At 39.9% G+C, this 15,055-nt stretch overlaps 3 protein-coding genes across 3 annotated transcripts; 1 reads left to right on the plus strand and 2 right to left on the minus strand.

Moving 5' to 3' along the window:
* Nucleotides 1–3,564: 3,564 nt before the first annotated feature.
* Nucleotides 3,565–5,000, plus strand: LOC142235480 (uncharacterized). Its single transcript, XM_075306732.1, has 2 exons — nt 3,565–4,548; nt 4,623–5,000. The coding sequence occupies exons 1-2, from the start codon at nt 3,565–3,567 to the stop codon at nt 4,629–4,631; spliced, it is 993 nt and encodes a 330-aa protein (XP_075162847.1). The 3' UTR covers nt 4,632–5,000.
* A 4,090-nt stretch (nt 5,001–9,090) lies between these two features.
* On the minus strand, nt 9,091–11,877 carry LOC142235481 (uncharacterized). The gene has a single exon (XM_075306733.1). The coding sequence runs from the start codon at nt 11,875–11,877 to the stop codon at nt 9,091–9,093; it is 2,787 nt and encodes a 928-aa protein (XP_075162848.1).
* Nucleotides 11,878–11,927: 50 nt separating this feature from the next.
* On the minus strand, nt 11,928–14,330 carry LOC142235482 (uncharacterized). Its single transcript, XM_075306734.1, has one exon. The coding sequence runs from the start codon at nt 14,328–14,330 to the stop codon at nt 11,928–11,930; it is 2,403 nt and encodes an 800-aa protein (XP_075162849.1).
* Nucleotides 14,331–15,055: the final 725 nt, after the last annotated feature.

Raw genomic sequence — 15,055 nt, forward strand, 5'->3', positions numbered from 1 at the left:
AGGCAATAATGAGATCTCATAACCAATTCCCTACAATTGAGGAATGTAAGGCAAAATTAAGTGGTTCCAAATACTTTTCTTCGCTTGATGCGAACAGTGGATTTTGGATGATACCTTTGAGTGACAAATCTTCTAGGATCTGTACATTTAATACACCATTTGGACGATTCAGATTTCTACGCTTGCCATTTGGCATTAACGCGGCACCAGAGATTTTTCATGCGGAAATGGTTCGACTCTTTGGTGATATTCCAGGTGTTCTGATTTACATTGATGACTTTTTAGTATTTTCTCCAAGTGTGGAGGAACATGCAAACATTTTGGAAAAAGTTTTCAAGAGGGCAAAAGAGGTAGGCTTGAAGTTCAATCAGGAGAAGTGCAAACTGTTTAAAAGAGAGGTAAAATACTTGGGACACATTTTTAATGAGACTGGGGTTAGACCTGATGGTGAAAAAGTTAGAGCTATTGTTGATATTAAGAAACCGGAGAGTGTGAAAGATGTGCAAAGATTTCTTGGTATGGTGAATTATTTGGGTAGCTTCATAGAAAACTTGTCTTCTAAAACTAGGAACTTGAGAGAACTATTAAGACATGATGCTGTGGGGCATTGGACTGAAATACATGAAAAGGAATTTTAGAGTTTAAAGAAAGAGATTACCATGTCTCCTGTTTTGACTTATTTCAATCCTAAGAGTGAGGTGAGCTTATCTGTAGATGCATGGACGAAACCCTATTGCTTATGCCTCAGTGTCGTTGACGGATACTCAGAAGAATTATGCTCAAATAGAAATGGAGCTTCTTGCAATTGTGTTTGGGTGTTCGAAATTTCATCAGTATTTATATGGGTTGAGAGTACACGTAGAGACGGATCATAAGCCGTTGGTAAGCTTTATCGAAAAGTCCCTACACAAGATTCCTCCCAGGTTGGTGCGTTTTATGATGCACTTACAGTGCTATGACTTATCAGTGGTATATAAACCAGGAAGAGATTTGAAGATAGCCGACACTCTATCAAGAGCTCCTTTGAGTGATACTGCTCTCACTGAGGTAGATGAAGAAATTTCTCTTTACTGTAACTTTGTATCTGAGTGTTTAGAATTTCCATTTGCTGACATGGAACTAATAAGGGATCATACTGGGAAGGACCAAACCCTTTCGAAGATAGCTGGATATATTAGAGACGGCTGGCCTTCTAATAATAAAGAAGTTGAGACGGAGATTAAACATTATTACAAATTTAAGGATGAATTGAGTGTTTTATCGGGAGTTGTTTTGAAAGGCAATCAAATAGTGATACCGCGAAGTTTGCGTAAACTAATATTAGATAGGATACACGAAGGTCATATGGGAGTTATGAGATGTAAAAATTTGGCCAGAGGGACTGTATATTGGCCAAATATGTGCAATGACATAGGGAGCTGGGTTCAAAGTTGTGAACCTTGTTTGAAATATCGTAATTCGAACACACGGCCAGAAATGATACCACATGAGGTTTTTGATATTCCCTGGTATAAGGTAGGATGTGATCTCTTCAATAATAAAATGTATCTTGTGGTTGTCGACTATTTTTCAAAATTTGTAGAGATTGAATTGCTTAGTAACGGATATAGTGCTGGTAATGTAATAACGAGATTGAAATCGATTTTCGCCCGACATGGTATACCTGTACAATTTGTTTCGGATAATGGGCCTCCATTTAGTTCAAAAGAGTTTGAAGACTTTTGTAAGTCCTGGGGAATTTGTCATATAACTTCTAGTCCATACTTGCCGAGGTCCAATGGTTTGGCAGAGCGTTCTATTCAAACGATTAAAAAATTATTGACGAAAGCGAAAGAGAGTAATTCGGATCCATACATAGCCTTGCTACAATATCGAACTACTCCAAAGGGAGATTTTCCTAGTCCTTCTCAGATTTTAATGTCACGAACTTTGTGAACGAAGATACCTTCGGTAAACAATAATCTCAGGCCGAAGGTTGTTAACGTTGATGATTACCGAGATAAAATTGATTATAATACAAGAAGAAGTTGTGCATATTACAACAGGAAATCTAAGAAGTATGAGGCAATGTATAAAGGTGAGAAGGTAATGTTTAAGAAAACACCCACAAGCTGTTTGTTTCCAGGGGAAATTGTAGAAATTTGCGAGGAACCAAGATCATTTGTAGTGTTGGATAGCAATGTGACTTGTTTTAGACGGAATGTTGAGCATTTAATGAAGACACCTAAAAATGTAGGCATTAGTCGTGAAACTGGACTTAGAAATCCTCGAAGATTAATGTTTGAGTAATAGACTTTCACTACGGATATTTTTATGCAGTATTTATAGTTTAATAATTATTAATTTTAATTAATCTTTTATTTGAAGTTTAAATATAAGGTATCTGAAGAGGGAAGATGTTGTATATATACTTTTTATTACATAAGTGCAATTACTATGTATATTTATATAGTAGGCTTTGCTTTGTTCTAAATATAAAATGTATTATATTTCATGTTAGCCTGATAATGAAACAGGCAATTATATAAAATGTATTATTATTTCAAATTACAATATATTCATTCTCTGTATAATAGCTGAACTTATTAGAAGTGTTTTCATTGATTAACACAATTATTATAAACTATTTGAAGCAGTTCCAGATAATTGTCAACAATTTTTTCATCGGTCTGCTTTTTAATGTTTTGAAGAACGTAGAATCCATAATTTTAGTTTTCTGCAAAGAGATATACATTTAGTGACTTCCTTAAAGTTTTATTTCATTTTTTATTTTCACTTACCTATTTTTATAAACTATTTGGTTATTTGTCTAAAATTTTCCATTTTTTTAATTTCTTGCAATTGACCACGAACTTCATTGCACAAATAAGTATTAAAAACCACATGGTTTTTTCGTTGCATTTTAGGGTAGTGTTTTGTCAAAGTTTTCTCATATTATCTTCAACACCTTTTCAAAGATTTCGTCAACATTTGGGCAATTGGAATATACATATATATATATATATATATATATATATATATATATATATATATATATATATATATATATATATATATATATATATATATATATATATATATATATATATATATATATATATATATATATATATATATATATATATATATATATATATATATATATATATATATATATATATATATATATATATATATATATATATATATATATATATATATATATATATATATATATATATATATTGTAGTCGATATAATTAGGGAACAAGGATATTGTAAATAGATGTACTTTGATCATGACAAATGCAACCATGTATGTATGTAATAGATTACGAAGAAGCAAACGAAATATGATGAAATAAAAGAGGACGCTATTCTTGTTGTGGCGGTCAAACTGTGTACATCTTCAGGTGTGGAAAACCTACGTTGCGAAATTAAATAATTATACTGAAGAAAATTGGAACTGAAGATAAATCAAACTGAAGAAAACCCGAACTGAAGAAAAAACTAAAGTGGAAAAAGTTTAGCGGAGAAAGGAAAACAGTAAACTTAAAATTTTGGAAGCAGCATATTTTTTTCATAATGGTGCGGGAAGAGTTGGTAGGCCAACTAAAACAAATGGGAATAGATTTCCCAGAAACGGCTACAATAGCCCAGTTAAGGGAGTTGCTGAAAGATGTGGTTGGAGCAAATGCGGTACAGCCGCAAAACAACATTGATGCAACGAAGCAGACCAACCAAGAAACCGAAAAAAATTTGGATATGGTAGAAAAACAACTGCAGGCGAAATTAAGAATTCTTAAATTGCAAAATGAGATAAATGAACTTGAACGAAAAGAGGAAAAGAAAGGCCTAGCAAGTTTTGGAGACATCGAAGGGGCATTACCCAAATTTACGGGTGATGACGAGTATGGCGTCGTAAAATGGGTAGCAGAATTTGAAAAAGTCACAAATGTCGTAGGCTGCGCAGCGGCAGAGAAATTTTTGTTTGCACGCCGAATGATGGCGGGAAGTGCAGCACTATTTTTGCGCAATACTAAAGCAAACAACTGGCCAAGCTTAAAAGAAGAACTATGTGCGGAGTTTGAGAAGACTGTTGGTGCAAAAGACACTTTGAAAAAGCTTGATAGCAGAAAATGGAACAAAGGTAAAGAGAGTTTGCATCGGTACGCCTTGGTCATGCAGGAAACAGCAGAGGACGCTCCGATAAATGAACGTGAATTGGTAGAATTTATCGTTGAGGGACTTCAGGATAAATCGATGGCTTCATCTATATTTTTTAATGTCAACACGGTGGCCGAATTTAAGAAGATGATTCCAAAATACCAAAAATTGTTGGAGGAAAGAAGCCAGCGACAATTAAAGAACAGTTCAACTGGGCAGACGCTTGCAGATGTCAGATGTTTTAACTGCCAAGATTTTGGGCATTATGCCACCAGCTGTCCTAAGGAGAAGCGACAACAGGGTTCTTGCTTCAAGTGCGGAGGAATGGGCCATCTAAGAATGAATTGCCCCCTCAGAACAGTAGCAGCAGTGTCAGAAGAAGAGTTAAACTGGAATATGAAGGTAAGAGTAGCTTTAGGTCATCCTTTATCTGGGTCTAATTTCCGTTTTGTCTCTTCTTTAATTGATACTGGTAGCCCATGTAGCTTCATAAACAGAGCAGTAATTCGTTCGTTGTCCCCAGGAATTATGATAGAAGAGGAAAGTTTTTCGCATTTTAGAAGCTTGAATGGAGGAAGGTTGAGGACGTGTGGGCGAATAGCGACTGAGTTAGAGTTTGGTGGAAGGAGAGAGAAGATGGATTTAAATATTTTAGTTGACAGTGCCCCTTGCTCCTTATTGCTCGGGAGGGACTTTTTAGAGTTATTTTCTGTTATTTTATGTATTAGAAATGGGGACCCGGATCCCAATGGATTATATGATAATTCCGGTATGAATTCTATTAATTTGTTTTTATACGCGGCTCCTAGAGCTGAATTAAATTCAAAGCCTGTGGAAATAAAAGATGAAACGAATTTTGGATTGTGTAATGTTTATTCGGTGGTTGATGAGGGGGAGGGGGATGAGGAGATAGCAGAGGACGCTCGTCTGCGGGCGATGTGTAGTAACGAGACTGAGGACGACGGTGAGAAGTGGGATGTTAACCCATCATTGGGACTGCAGGACAGAGAGGAGATTCGGAGAGTGATTCGGGAGGGTTACTTTGACAAGTTTAGTGAGGATCCGCAGATATCGGATTTTAGAGCGTCGATACTGGTGAATTCAGGCGACACGACTTCGCCGAGGAGATTGTCATTTGCGGAGAAACAGGAGGTTAACAGAATCATAGCCGACTTGTTGGACAAGGGGATTATACGCCATAGTAATTCTCCTTATGCGTCACCTATCGTGTTGACTAAGAAGAAGAGTGGGGAGATTAGGATGTGCATTGATTATAGGTCTTTGAATAAGATAATAGTGAGGGACAATTATCCCATTCCGTTGATAGAGGATTGCTTGGAGTACTTGGAGGGGAAGTCATGGTTTACCATAATGGATTTGAAGTCGGGATTTTATCAAGTTAGACTAGATGAGGATTCTGTGAAGTATACGTCATTTGTGGTTCCCAATGGGCAGTATGAGTTTTTGAGGTTGCCGTTTGGGCTGAAAAATGGACCAGCCATATTTCAGCGGTTCATAGCTGGAATTTTTCGAGACTTTTTGGACAGGAACGAGATGGTGATATATATGGATGACATTGTGATAGCTTCGAGGACATTGGAGGAGCATATTGTATTACTAGGGAGTATCTTGAATCGGTTGGCTATATATGGTTTGAGGCTTAAACTACAGAAGTGCAAATTTGCATACACTGAGATAGAGTATTTGGGATACAGAGTATCGAGAAGGGGCATTGGGCCTTCGGGAGGGCACGTTGAATCGATCAAGGGGTATCCGGTACCAAGGAATGTTCGAGAGATGCAGGCATTTTTGGGTCTGTGCTCATATTTTAGGAAATTTGTGAAAGGATTTTCTTTAATAGCGAAACCTTTATATGAGCTAACTAAGGACGGTGTCGAGTATGTGTTCACTGACGATTGCAAGAGGGCATTTGAGGTACTTAAGCAGCATCTAGTGTCTGGCCCTGTACTGGCGATATATAGCCCTCGCAGGGAGACGGAATTGCATTGTGACGCGAGTGCAGCAGGTTTTGGGGCGATTTTGATGCAAAGACAGGACGACGGTGCATTTCATCCGGTCGCTTATTTTTCGAAACAGACGTCAGATGCAGAGACGAGGTATCATAGCTTCGAGCTAGAGACATTGGCTATTATTTATTCCTTGAGGAGATTTAGGGCGTATTTGGAGGGAATAAGATTTCGAATTTTTACGGATTGTAACTCCCTCGCTTTGACACTGGCCAAGAGGAACATTAATAGCCGTATAGCAAGATGGGCATTGGAGCTGGAGGACTATAATTACACTATTGTGCACAGATCTGGGGCGAGGATGGGGCATGTTGATGCACTGTCTAGGATTGATCAGAGTTGTGAAGTGGTGGCGACTATTGAGGCGGAAGATATAGACTTCCAGTTGTGTGCGGCCCAGTCTAGGGACCGGGAGATAGGCGATTTGAGATTGAGGTTGGAGAAGGGAACTGTGGAGGGATACGACATGGTGAATGGTGTGGTGTACAGGAGAGTTAATGATGTCTTGAGATTTTTTGTGCCGAAGGAGATGGAGACCGAGGTAATTAGGAATATACACGAGAAGTTGGGCCATTTAGGAGTGGATAAGTGCTATTTGAAGATGAAGGACCACTATTGGTTTCCGGAGATGAGACAGAAGATTGACAGATACCGAAGAAACTGCCTGAGGTGTATTATGTATTCTGCCCCTCATAAACCTAATGCGAGAACATTGCACAGTATTCCAAAGGAACCAAGACCTTTTCATACAATCCATTTGGCCCATTACCGGCACTGCAGTCGAAAAGGAAACACATCTTAGTTATCATCGATGCGTTTACGAAGTTTGTCAGGCTTTATCCTGTTCTTACGACGAGTACTAAGGAGGTTAAGGCGGCGCTGTTGAAATATTTTGATTATTATAGTAGACCGGTTAGATGTATAACCGATAGGGGCAGTTGCTTTACGTCAAAGGAGTTTTGCGACTTTTTAGCGGAAAGGAATATAGATCATGTTAAGGTAGCAGTGCACTCGCCTCAGGCGAATGGACAGGTTGAAAGGGTGAACAGGACTCTGGTGGGAATGTTAGCTAAACTTAGTGAGCCAGTGGCTCATGCGGATTGGGTGAAACAGTTGGGCAAGATAGAGTTTGCATTTAATAATACGGTGAATAGGTCTATTGGGGACACCCCGAGTAGGGTTTTATTTGGGGTCAATCAACGAGGGGAGATAGTGGACAAACTTTCAGAGTACCTAGAAGAGGGCTTTTTCGACCCCGGGGGAGGTATTAAGGAGATTAGGGATAAGGCCGAGGCCTCTATTGCTAGGTCGCAGAAGTACAATGAGCAACGCTCCAGGGAAAAGGGTTATAAGGTTAATTCGTTCAGGGCTGGCGATTTTGTTGTAGTCAGGAACGTGGATACGACGGTGGGGGTCAACAAGAAATTATTGCCGAAATTCAAGGGTCCTTACGTTGTGCGCAAGGTGCTACCAAATGATCGTTATGTAGTTGGTGATATTGAAAATTGTCAGATCACTCAAATTCCGTATGATGGAGTTATAGAAGCTTGCAATATGAGATTGTGGAAGTCGGATGGCCCAGGTAGAGGGACCCAGGGCTGCTCTGCCCCGTAGTGTATACATGCTAGCATAAGTAGTATAAGTATGTAGATGATTATTTTAAGACTAGAAGTACTTTCATGCCGAGGTGACCGGGGCGGTCACTACTGTCAGGTTGGCCGAGTTGTAGTCGATATAATTAGGGAACAAGGATATTGTAAATAGATGTACTTTGATCATGACAAATGCAACCATGTATGTATGTAATAGATTACGAAGAAGCAAACGAAATATGATGAAATAAATATATATATATATGAAAAGGCGGGGAATTAAATAAAATAATTTATCAATGAGGGGGGGGGAATAAATAAAAACACAATTAAATTTCGGGTTTTAAAAAAAATAAATTAAAATTTAATTTATTGGCGGGGGTATTCGTACCTTCGGGTATTTGAGCGAGAGAGTAAGTAAGTGAGCAACTATATATATATCAATTATATGTCATTTCAATTTTTTCATATTTCGTTATAAATTTCAGGGGTGTATTTTACAATTCATTGTACCTAAAAACTAACAGGGTGCCAACCTGAACATCCCGCCCCCTTGCAGGAATGCAACATAGGGGCAAGCAGGAGCTAGGGGACAATAAAAAACGAGAATTCAATTTACAATTCAAATGGACATACAAACACAAAAAACATAAATAAATAAATTCAAATTCAGTGGGACCCAGAATGGACGTGAATCACAATAGTAGCCGGCCCATGACCGGTATTGGGGCTAACTGTGGTGGAGTTGGTCGGATTGTGGCCACAGGTGCATCGTCCACTGATGGTTCTCTGCTGCTGGGTCTCTGGGTTTCGTGCTACCCTCCTGGAGGCATTATTACGGCGCCGAGCATCATCGGAGCGCCTTTGATGGGAGTCACGTTGCGGTGGCTGTCTGATAGCTCTAGGAGCCTTCTTCACCTTTTGGGGTCGACTAGCGACGGCTCTGGGGGGATCTTCGCGCTTCCGCTGGTTCCCAACAAATCTGGGGTGGAGCATTGTGTGGTGCTCACCACAGCACTCCATACACCTTTCCCGACTCCTGCAATCAGTCTTTTGTGTGACTCCGCCAAGCAATTAAAACAATAGCCGAATTGCATTACGGCTTTACGACGTCTTGCAGGGTCCATAGCTCGGAAACGCGGGCAAAGGCGGAGTGCGTGTGGTTGCAGACACACTTTGCATCTCACCTCACCACACTTCTTCTTTGGTTGGGCGACGTCCACTTCTACCTCAGGGCGCTCGTTTTTGAGACGACGTGATGGGCCAGACATGTCTGGAAATACGAAAAATGGGGACAGCACACACACAAAGAAAATAAAATGTTATTAATTTTGTCCATCAACAGGTAGTAGTACGAGTTTGACAACGGGTCTTGTAATAGTACAATTTCCAACCCTGATGTCAACAACTCGCACTTTGTTGTCGGGGCCTAAGTAGATCTTTTCGATTCTACCTACTTTCCACTCTGGTGGAGGCAAATTATCTTTCCTGATTACTACCAGGTCACCGACGGCAAAATCTCTTTGAGGAAATTTCCACTTATTTCGCTTATGGAGTTCAACGAGATATTCCTCTTTCCACCGTTTGGCGAAAGAGTGATAAAGGACCTTAAGTTTCTGCCATCTATTCACATAACTTAACGACTCAATTGCCGTGTCGGGCTCCGGTGGGGAGAGAAGGGCAGAACCTATAAGGAAGTGTCCTGGGGTCAAAGGAGCCAAATCGTTTGGATTATCGCTCATAGGACTAAGGGGCCTAGAATTAAGGCATGTCTCGATTCTAGCTAGCATTGTGCTGAACTCTTCAAAAGTAAACTTCTGAGCGTGAGACACTTTCTTAAGATGTGTCTTGAAACTCTTAACTCCTGCCTCCCAAAGACCACCCATATGTGGCGCACCAGGGGGAATAAATTTCCATTCTAATAATTGGAAGGCGTTAAGCGAAATAAGATTTTGCTTCACCTCAGCGAGAAATCGGGCTTGGTCTCTACCAAGAACATTAGAAGCTCCTACAAAAGATGTCCCATTATCCGAAAACATCTTAGAAGGGCAGCCTCTTCGGGAGAAAAATCGGGTGAATGCAGCAATAAAACAATCAGTCGACATGTCATTTGTCGCTTCCAAATGAATTGCCTTAGTCGCAAAGCAGACAAACACAAGCACATATCCCTTAGTGATACGGCAACCTCTACCAATATAGGTCTTTATATCAAAGGGGCCTGCAAAGTCGACTCCAGTGCATGTAAACGGGCGAGACAGCGTAGTTCTCTCAGGGGGAAGAGCGGCCACAATTTGGTCTACAGTTTTCTTCCGAAACAATACGCATGTACGGCAATTATGGATGATTGTTCTGACGAGATTCTTCAATCTGGGTACCCAAAATTCCAATCTCATTAATCTCAACATTAATGCATTTTCACCATGCACCGTATTCTTGTGAATGTACTCCAGGTACAATCTGGTAAACCGGGCATCATAGGGTAGAATTTTGGGGAATCTCTCGTCATAGGTGAGAGTAGGGGAACGCGCAAGTCTACCATTCATCCGCATAAATCCAACAGAATCTATAAACGGATTGAAATTCAACAGAGGGCTCTTTCGAGATAACTGCGCATTGTTCTCCAGCGCCACATATTCAGGAAAATGTCGACGCTGGCAGAGGACAACAAGACGACCTTTCACAAAGTTGATCTCACCCTGTTCCAAGTCGAAGGATGAATGCGTCTGTGTCGATTTAAACTTCGGGTGTATTCGATGAAATAATCTGAATACATATGACAAAACTCTTTGGGCTCTGGATAAATCAGAGAAACGGGCCAAAATATCCTCAGGAGGGGATAATTGGTTCAAATTGATTTGAATCGGTTTAGTCTCAAGATTCGTCATGATTCTAAACGTAGATTTTGGCCATTCGGAGCGAGGGCGACATAACCAAGCGGGACCTTTCCACCAAAGGTTATTCTTTAGAAGATCGCGCGCTGACGAACCTCTCGAGGCTATATCAGCGGGATTATCGTGTGATAGAACATGATGCCAATTACTAGTACCGATTTTCGTAGAGATGTTAGCTACTCGATTCGCAACAAACGTAGGCCAGTGGCACGGGGGCTTCTGAAGCCACGACAAAACTATTGTCGAATCAGTCCAATAGAATGTCTCAATTTCTGGGAGACTCAGCTCGGAGCGAATAGTCTCAACCATATCAGCCAATAGAGTTGCACCGCAGAGCTCTAGACGGGGCAAGGATTCAACCTTGATTGGCGCTACCTTAGTTCGTGCTGCGAGCAGATGCGTGACATAATCACCAGGGGCGTTTTTAATTCGGACGTATAGTGAAGCCGCATATGCTTTCTCAGAAGCATCACAAAATGCATGAAGCTGAACTTCATGGTCTGGGCTGAAACCAACCCATCGGGGGATCTCTATCCGTTCGATTTCACTATAATCGTCCAAAAACGCAAACCATCTATTCCGAGTCATGGGTTTCAAACATTCGTCCCAATCTGTTTTGTCCTTCCAAATTTGTTGCATTATAATCTTAGCAACTATTATCTTAGGGGCCAGCCAACCTGCTGGATCGAACAATTTAGCTATCTCAGACAAAACAGCTCGTTTGGTGACGGAAGATCTAGTAGGGGCTGAAACCAACTTGAAAAAGAAAACATCTTTTCCAGCGTTCCAACGTAAACCCAGAGTCTTGGCGGTACTTTCATTGGAAATATTCAAAAAGTCATTATCCAATAAATATTCGGGGGGTAAATCTAACAAAAGACCCTGCACATTAGAAGTCCATTTTCTTAGATTAAACCCAGCAGAACCTAGAACTTCCATAAGTTCATCACGGCTCTTCATGGCATCATCTAAACTGTGAGCTCCTGCCAAAATGTCATCGACATACATCTGCGAACGTATTATCTCCGCAGCAGTCGGGAACTCACCCTCGACGTCATCAGCAAGTCTAAGTAGGGTCCGAATAGCAAGATATGGGGCACAGTTCACACCAAATGTGACCGTGTTCAATTCGAAATCTTGGATTATATCATCAGGGGCTAGACGGAAAACAATTCGCTGATATGACGCCTGATCGGGATGAATCAGAATTTGCCTATACATCTTCTCGATGTCGGCATTGAAGACAAATCTAAATAATCTCCATCGGAGAATCAAAACAATTGATTTGCTTGTAGAACGGGTCCAGTATACAATACGTTATTAAGACTAACGCCATTAGAAGTGACACTGGAAGCATTAAACACCACACGTAATTTAGTGGTGGCGCTGTCAGGCTTGAAAACAGCGTGATGGGGTAAATAATACACAGTATTAGAAGAATTTACCTTATTCTCATCAACCATGGTCATATGTCCCAAATCAGCGTACTCTCGTAGTACCCTGTCATACTGAATCTTCAGCTCGGGATTTCTCATTAACCGCGACTCATTTCGCTTAAATTGAGAAATGGCATTATTCCGGGACAAACCAAGTTGCAAACCTTTGGGGTATTCACGCTTAAAAGGCAGTGAAACAACATATCGACCATTATCATTACGATAAGTCGTTCGTAGGTATAATTCCTCACACCATCTATCCTCTTCTGACATAGTGCATACTTTCGGTACATCTTCGATTTCCCAAAACCTAGCAAGTTGATCATTCAACTCTATGTGGCTGTAAAATGATACCACCGACTGTAGGGGCTTGGTTTGGGAGACTTTGCCAGTCACGATCCAACCGAAAACTGATTTCTGGGCAATAAGATCACCATTAGGGTGCTTATGAACATCAGTATGCATTATCCGAGAATATATATCACCACCCAGTAAAAGGTCCATATGAGAACACTTTAGATCACACATCGTGACTTCGGGCAGATCTACATCTAGTAGCTGTGACAATGAATAAGTAGGCAAACGACCAGTTAACTTGTCAACCACATACGCATCTGTCGACAACTCAAAAGTTGGGTCAATAGGGGAGCACAAAGAGATCCTACAGACATTAGTAGACTTCGCCGATATCGTGCCGTTTAGGCCAACAATATTCGCAGAAGTAACTGGGAATATCGGCAAAGCAAGTTTCTTTTGCAACTTTCGGGAAATAAAAGTTGCTTGCGAGGCAGGATCGATCAATGCTCTAGCAGAACACTTCACGCCATGACAACACAAATCTACCACAGTAGTTCCCAAAAGAACTGTAGAAAACTGTGATGTTTCCATAGCAGTTGCAAAAGTTTGCAACGAACGGGCAGCCTCTGATGTAGAAGGAACATCGTCAGAAGCTGATCGGGCTGGATTTCCCATATCGCGGGTCATTCCAGGTCGTGAGCTCGAATCTCGACTTACTTGTGCTGAAGATTCCCTTCTATGCAAGTGAGAATGATGTTTTTGTTTGCAGAAGAAACATATATTTGAGCTCTTACAATTGCTAAAAGTGTGCGACGAAGCTAGACAATTTGTGCAACATTTGAGTCGCTTGACGGTTTCCAATCGATTGTTAACCGACATTTGAAGAAATTCTTCGCATAATCGTAGGGGATGCGATTCGGAACAAAGAGGACATTTCTGCTGAGAATTAGATGGTATAATCGTAGAGAAGCTCTTAAAACTTCTATTACCATTATTATTAGTAATTGACTTTCTCTTTGGGCTAGTAGGTTTTCTTACATAACTCGGACCAGAAGACGTCGAAATATTATGGGCGCCTTTAATGTCAAAGACGGACTCAAGGGTCTGATACCGAGCAGTCAAAAACTTATCCATTGTTTCCCATTTAGGTAGGTCAGAACTTGACCCTTGAGATTGCTCCCAATGTCCTAGGGTAACTTCAGGAAGACGGGTGGAACATATGAAAACAAATATAACGTCCCAATTCTTCGTATCAATGCCCAAAAGAGACAAATTAGTTATGCAGTCGCTCATAGTACGCTGCAATTGCTTAATAGAGGGGCCAGATTCCTTTAAAACGGGTGCAAGATTGAATAAAATCTTGAGTTGGGCGTTTACAAGAACCCTTTTGTTCTCATAACGATCGACTAAATTTTGCCAAGCCATCTGAAAACCCTCATTAGTAATCGGACATGTTTTGATAATATCGCGGGCTTCACCTTCCGTCTTTTGCATCAGATAATACATTTTCTGAATATTACTGATATGTTCATTATCCTTATATAGGGCAGAGAACATGTCTCTGAACGTAGGCCAAGATTTATAATCACCAGAAAAAATCTCAGTATCACAAGGGGGAAGGTGAATTGGAAGGGATGAACTAGAAGACTTCTTCTTCGCATTGAGCTTTTCAATTAAAGACTCAATAAGGGCTAGTCCACGCACATACGTCTTATATGTTGGGATATATTTTGCCTTAACTTTGGCAATATCATCACTAGAACCCATAGTGTCACACAATTCCTCATAAATTTCACGGAAATTCTCCCAAAGTCGAATAATTTCCTGTTTATGAATGTTGAGGCTGTGGACGGTGTGATCATCCTCCTTGAGCGAAGTCACGAACATATCCAAATCAATTAAGCGGTCTGCGCTTTTAATCAAATTCTTGATATCAGACATTATTATTCTCAATAAAATTCAAATTTCGAGTAAAAAGTTTAATTTGGTATGAAAACGGGGTTGCAGAACTCAATTCCAACAACAAACGTAAATAGGGTTCAAAAAAATTCAAAAAAGTTATGATTTTTTCTCATTATTGGCAATAAACAAATATTTAATGCCTTTGAATATTTTTCGTAAATTAAAAAATATTTCAATTTTGGTCTTACCGACACCACTGTGCAACAAAACTACGTATTAGTATACGATACAATGTGCAAGAATCAAAAATATTTCAAACGGGCGAAACTACGGGGTTAGTTCGATATCAATTTAATTTATTATACAAAATAGTCACAATTGCCTCTTACTTGCAATATTTTCCAATAATTAATCAATTAAAATAATTAATTTGAATATTTATTTTTCAATGTAAAATAATTTTCAAAATTATTTAATGAACAACTTTTGTTCCTATCGAGCCCACTGTGCAATGTTCAGTTACAACTCACTCGAACATGTAATGCAACCTGTAGTACAATTGAATGCAACACACACGTATGTACGTATAACAGTCAACCACACTACTGGATATGAGAGACGGGAGTGGGGGTAATAAAGCAAGCTGTTGGTTTTGTTTGGTTGTTAGAAACCAAAGCTTATGGGCAAATGAAACACAACAACAACACACAGGCAAAGGAAAGAGTGACTTTGTATTTATTATTTCGTTTATTTCTTTTGTTATT

Source organism: Haematobia irritans, chromosome 4 (assembly GCF_050003625.1).
Source record: "Haematobia irritans isolate KBUSLIRL chromosome 4, ASM5000362v1, whole genome shotgun sequence".
Taxonomy (NCBI): domain Eukaryota; kingdom Metazoa; phylum Arthropoda; class Insecta; order Diptera; family Muscidae; genus Haematobia; species Haematobia irritans.

What these genes read in the sequence shown, in the direction of transcription:
- LOC142235482 (XM_075306734.1), bottom strand. Translation starts at nt 14,330, where the DNA reads ATGTCTGATATCAAGAATTTGATTAAAAGCGCAGACCGCTTAATTGAT.
- LOC142235481 (XM_075306733.1), bottom strand. Translation starts at nt 11,877, where the DNA reads ATGTATAGGCAAATTCTGATTCATCCCGATCAGGCGTCATATCAGCGA.
- LOC142235480 (XM_075306732.1), top strand. Translation starts at nt 3,565, where the DNA reads ATGGTGCGGGAAGAGTTGGTAGGCCAACTAAAACAAATGGGAATAGAT.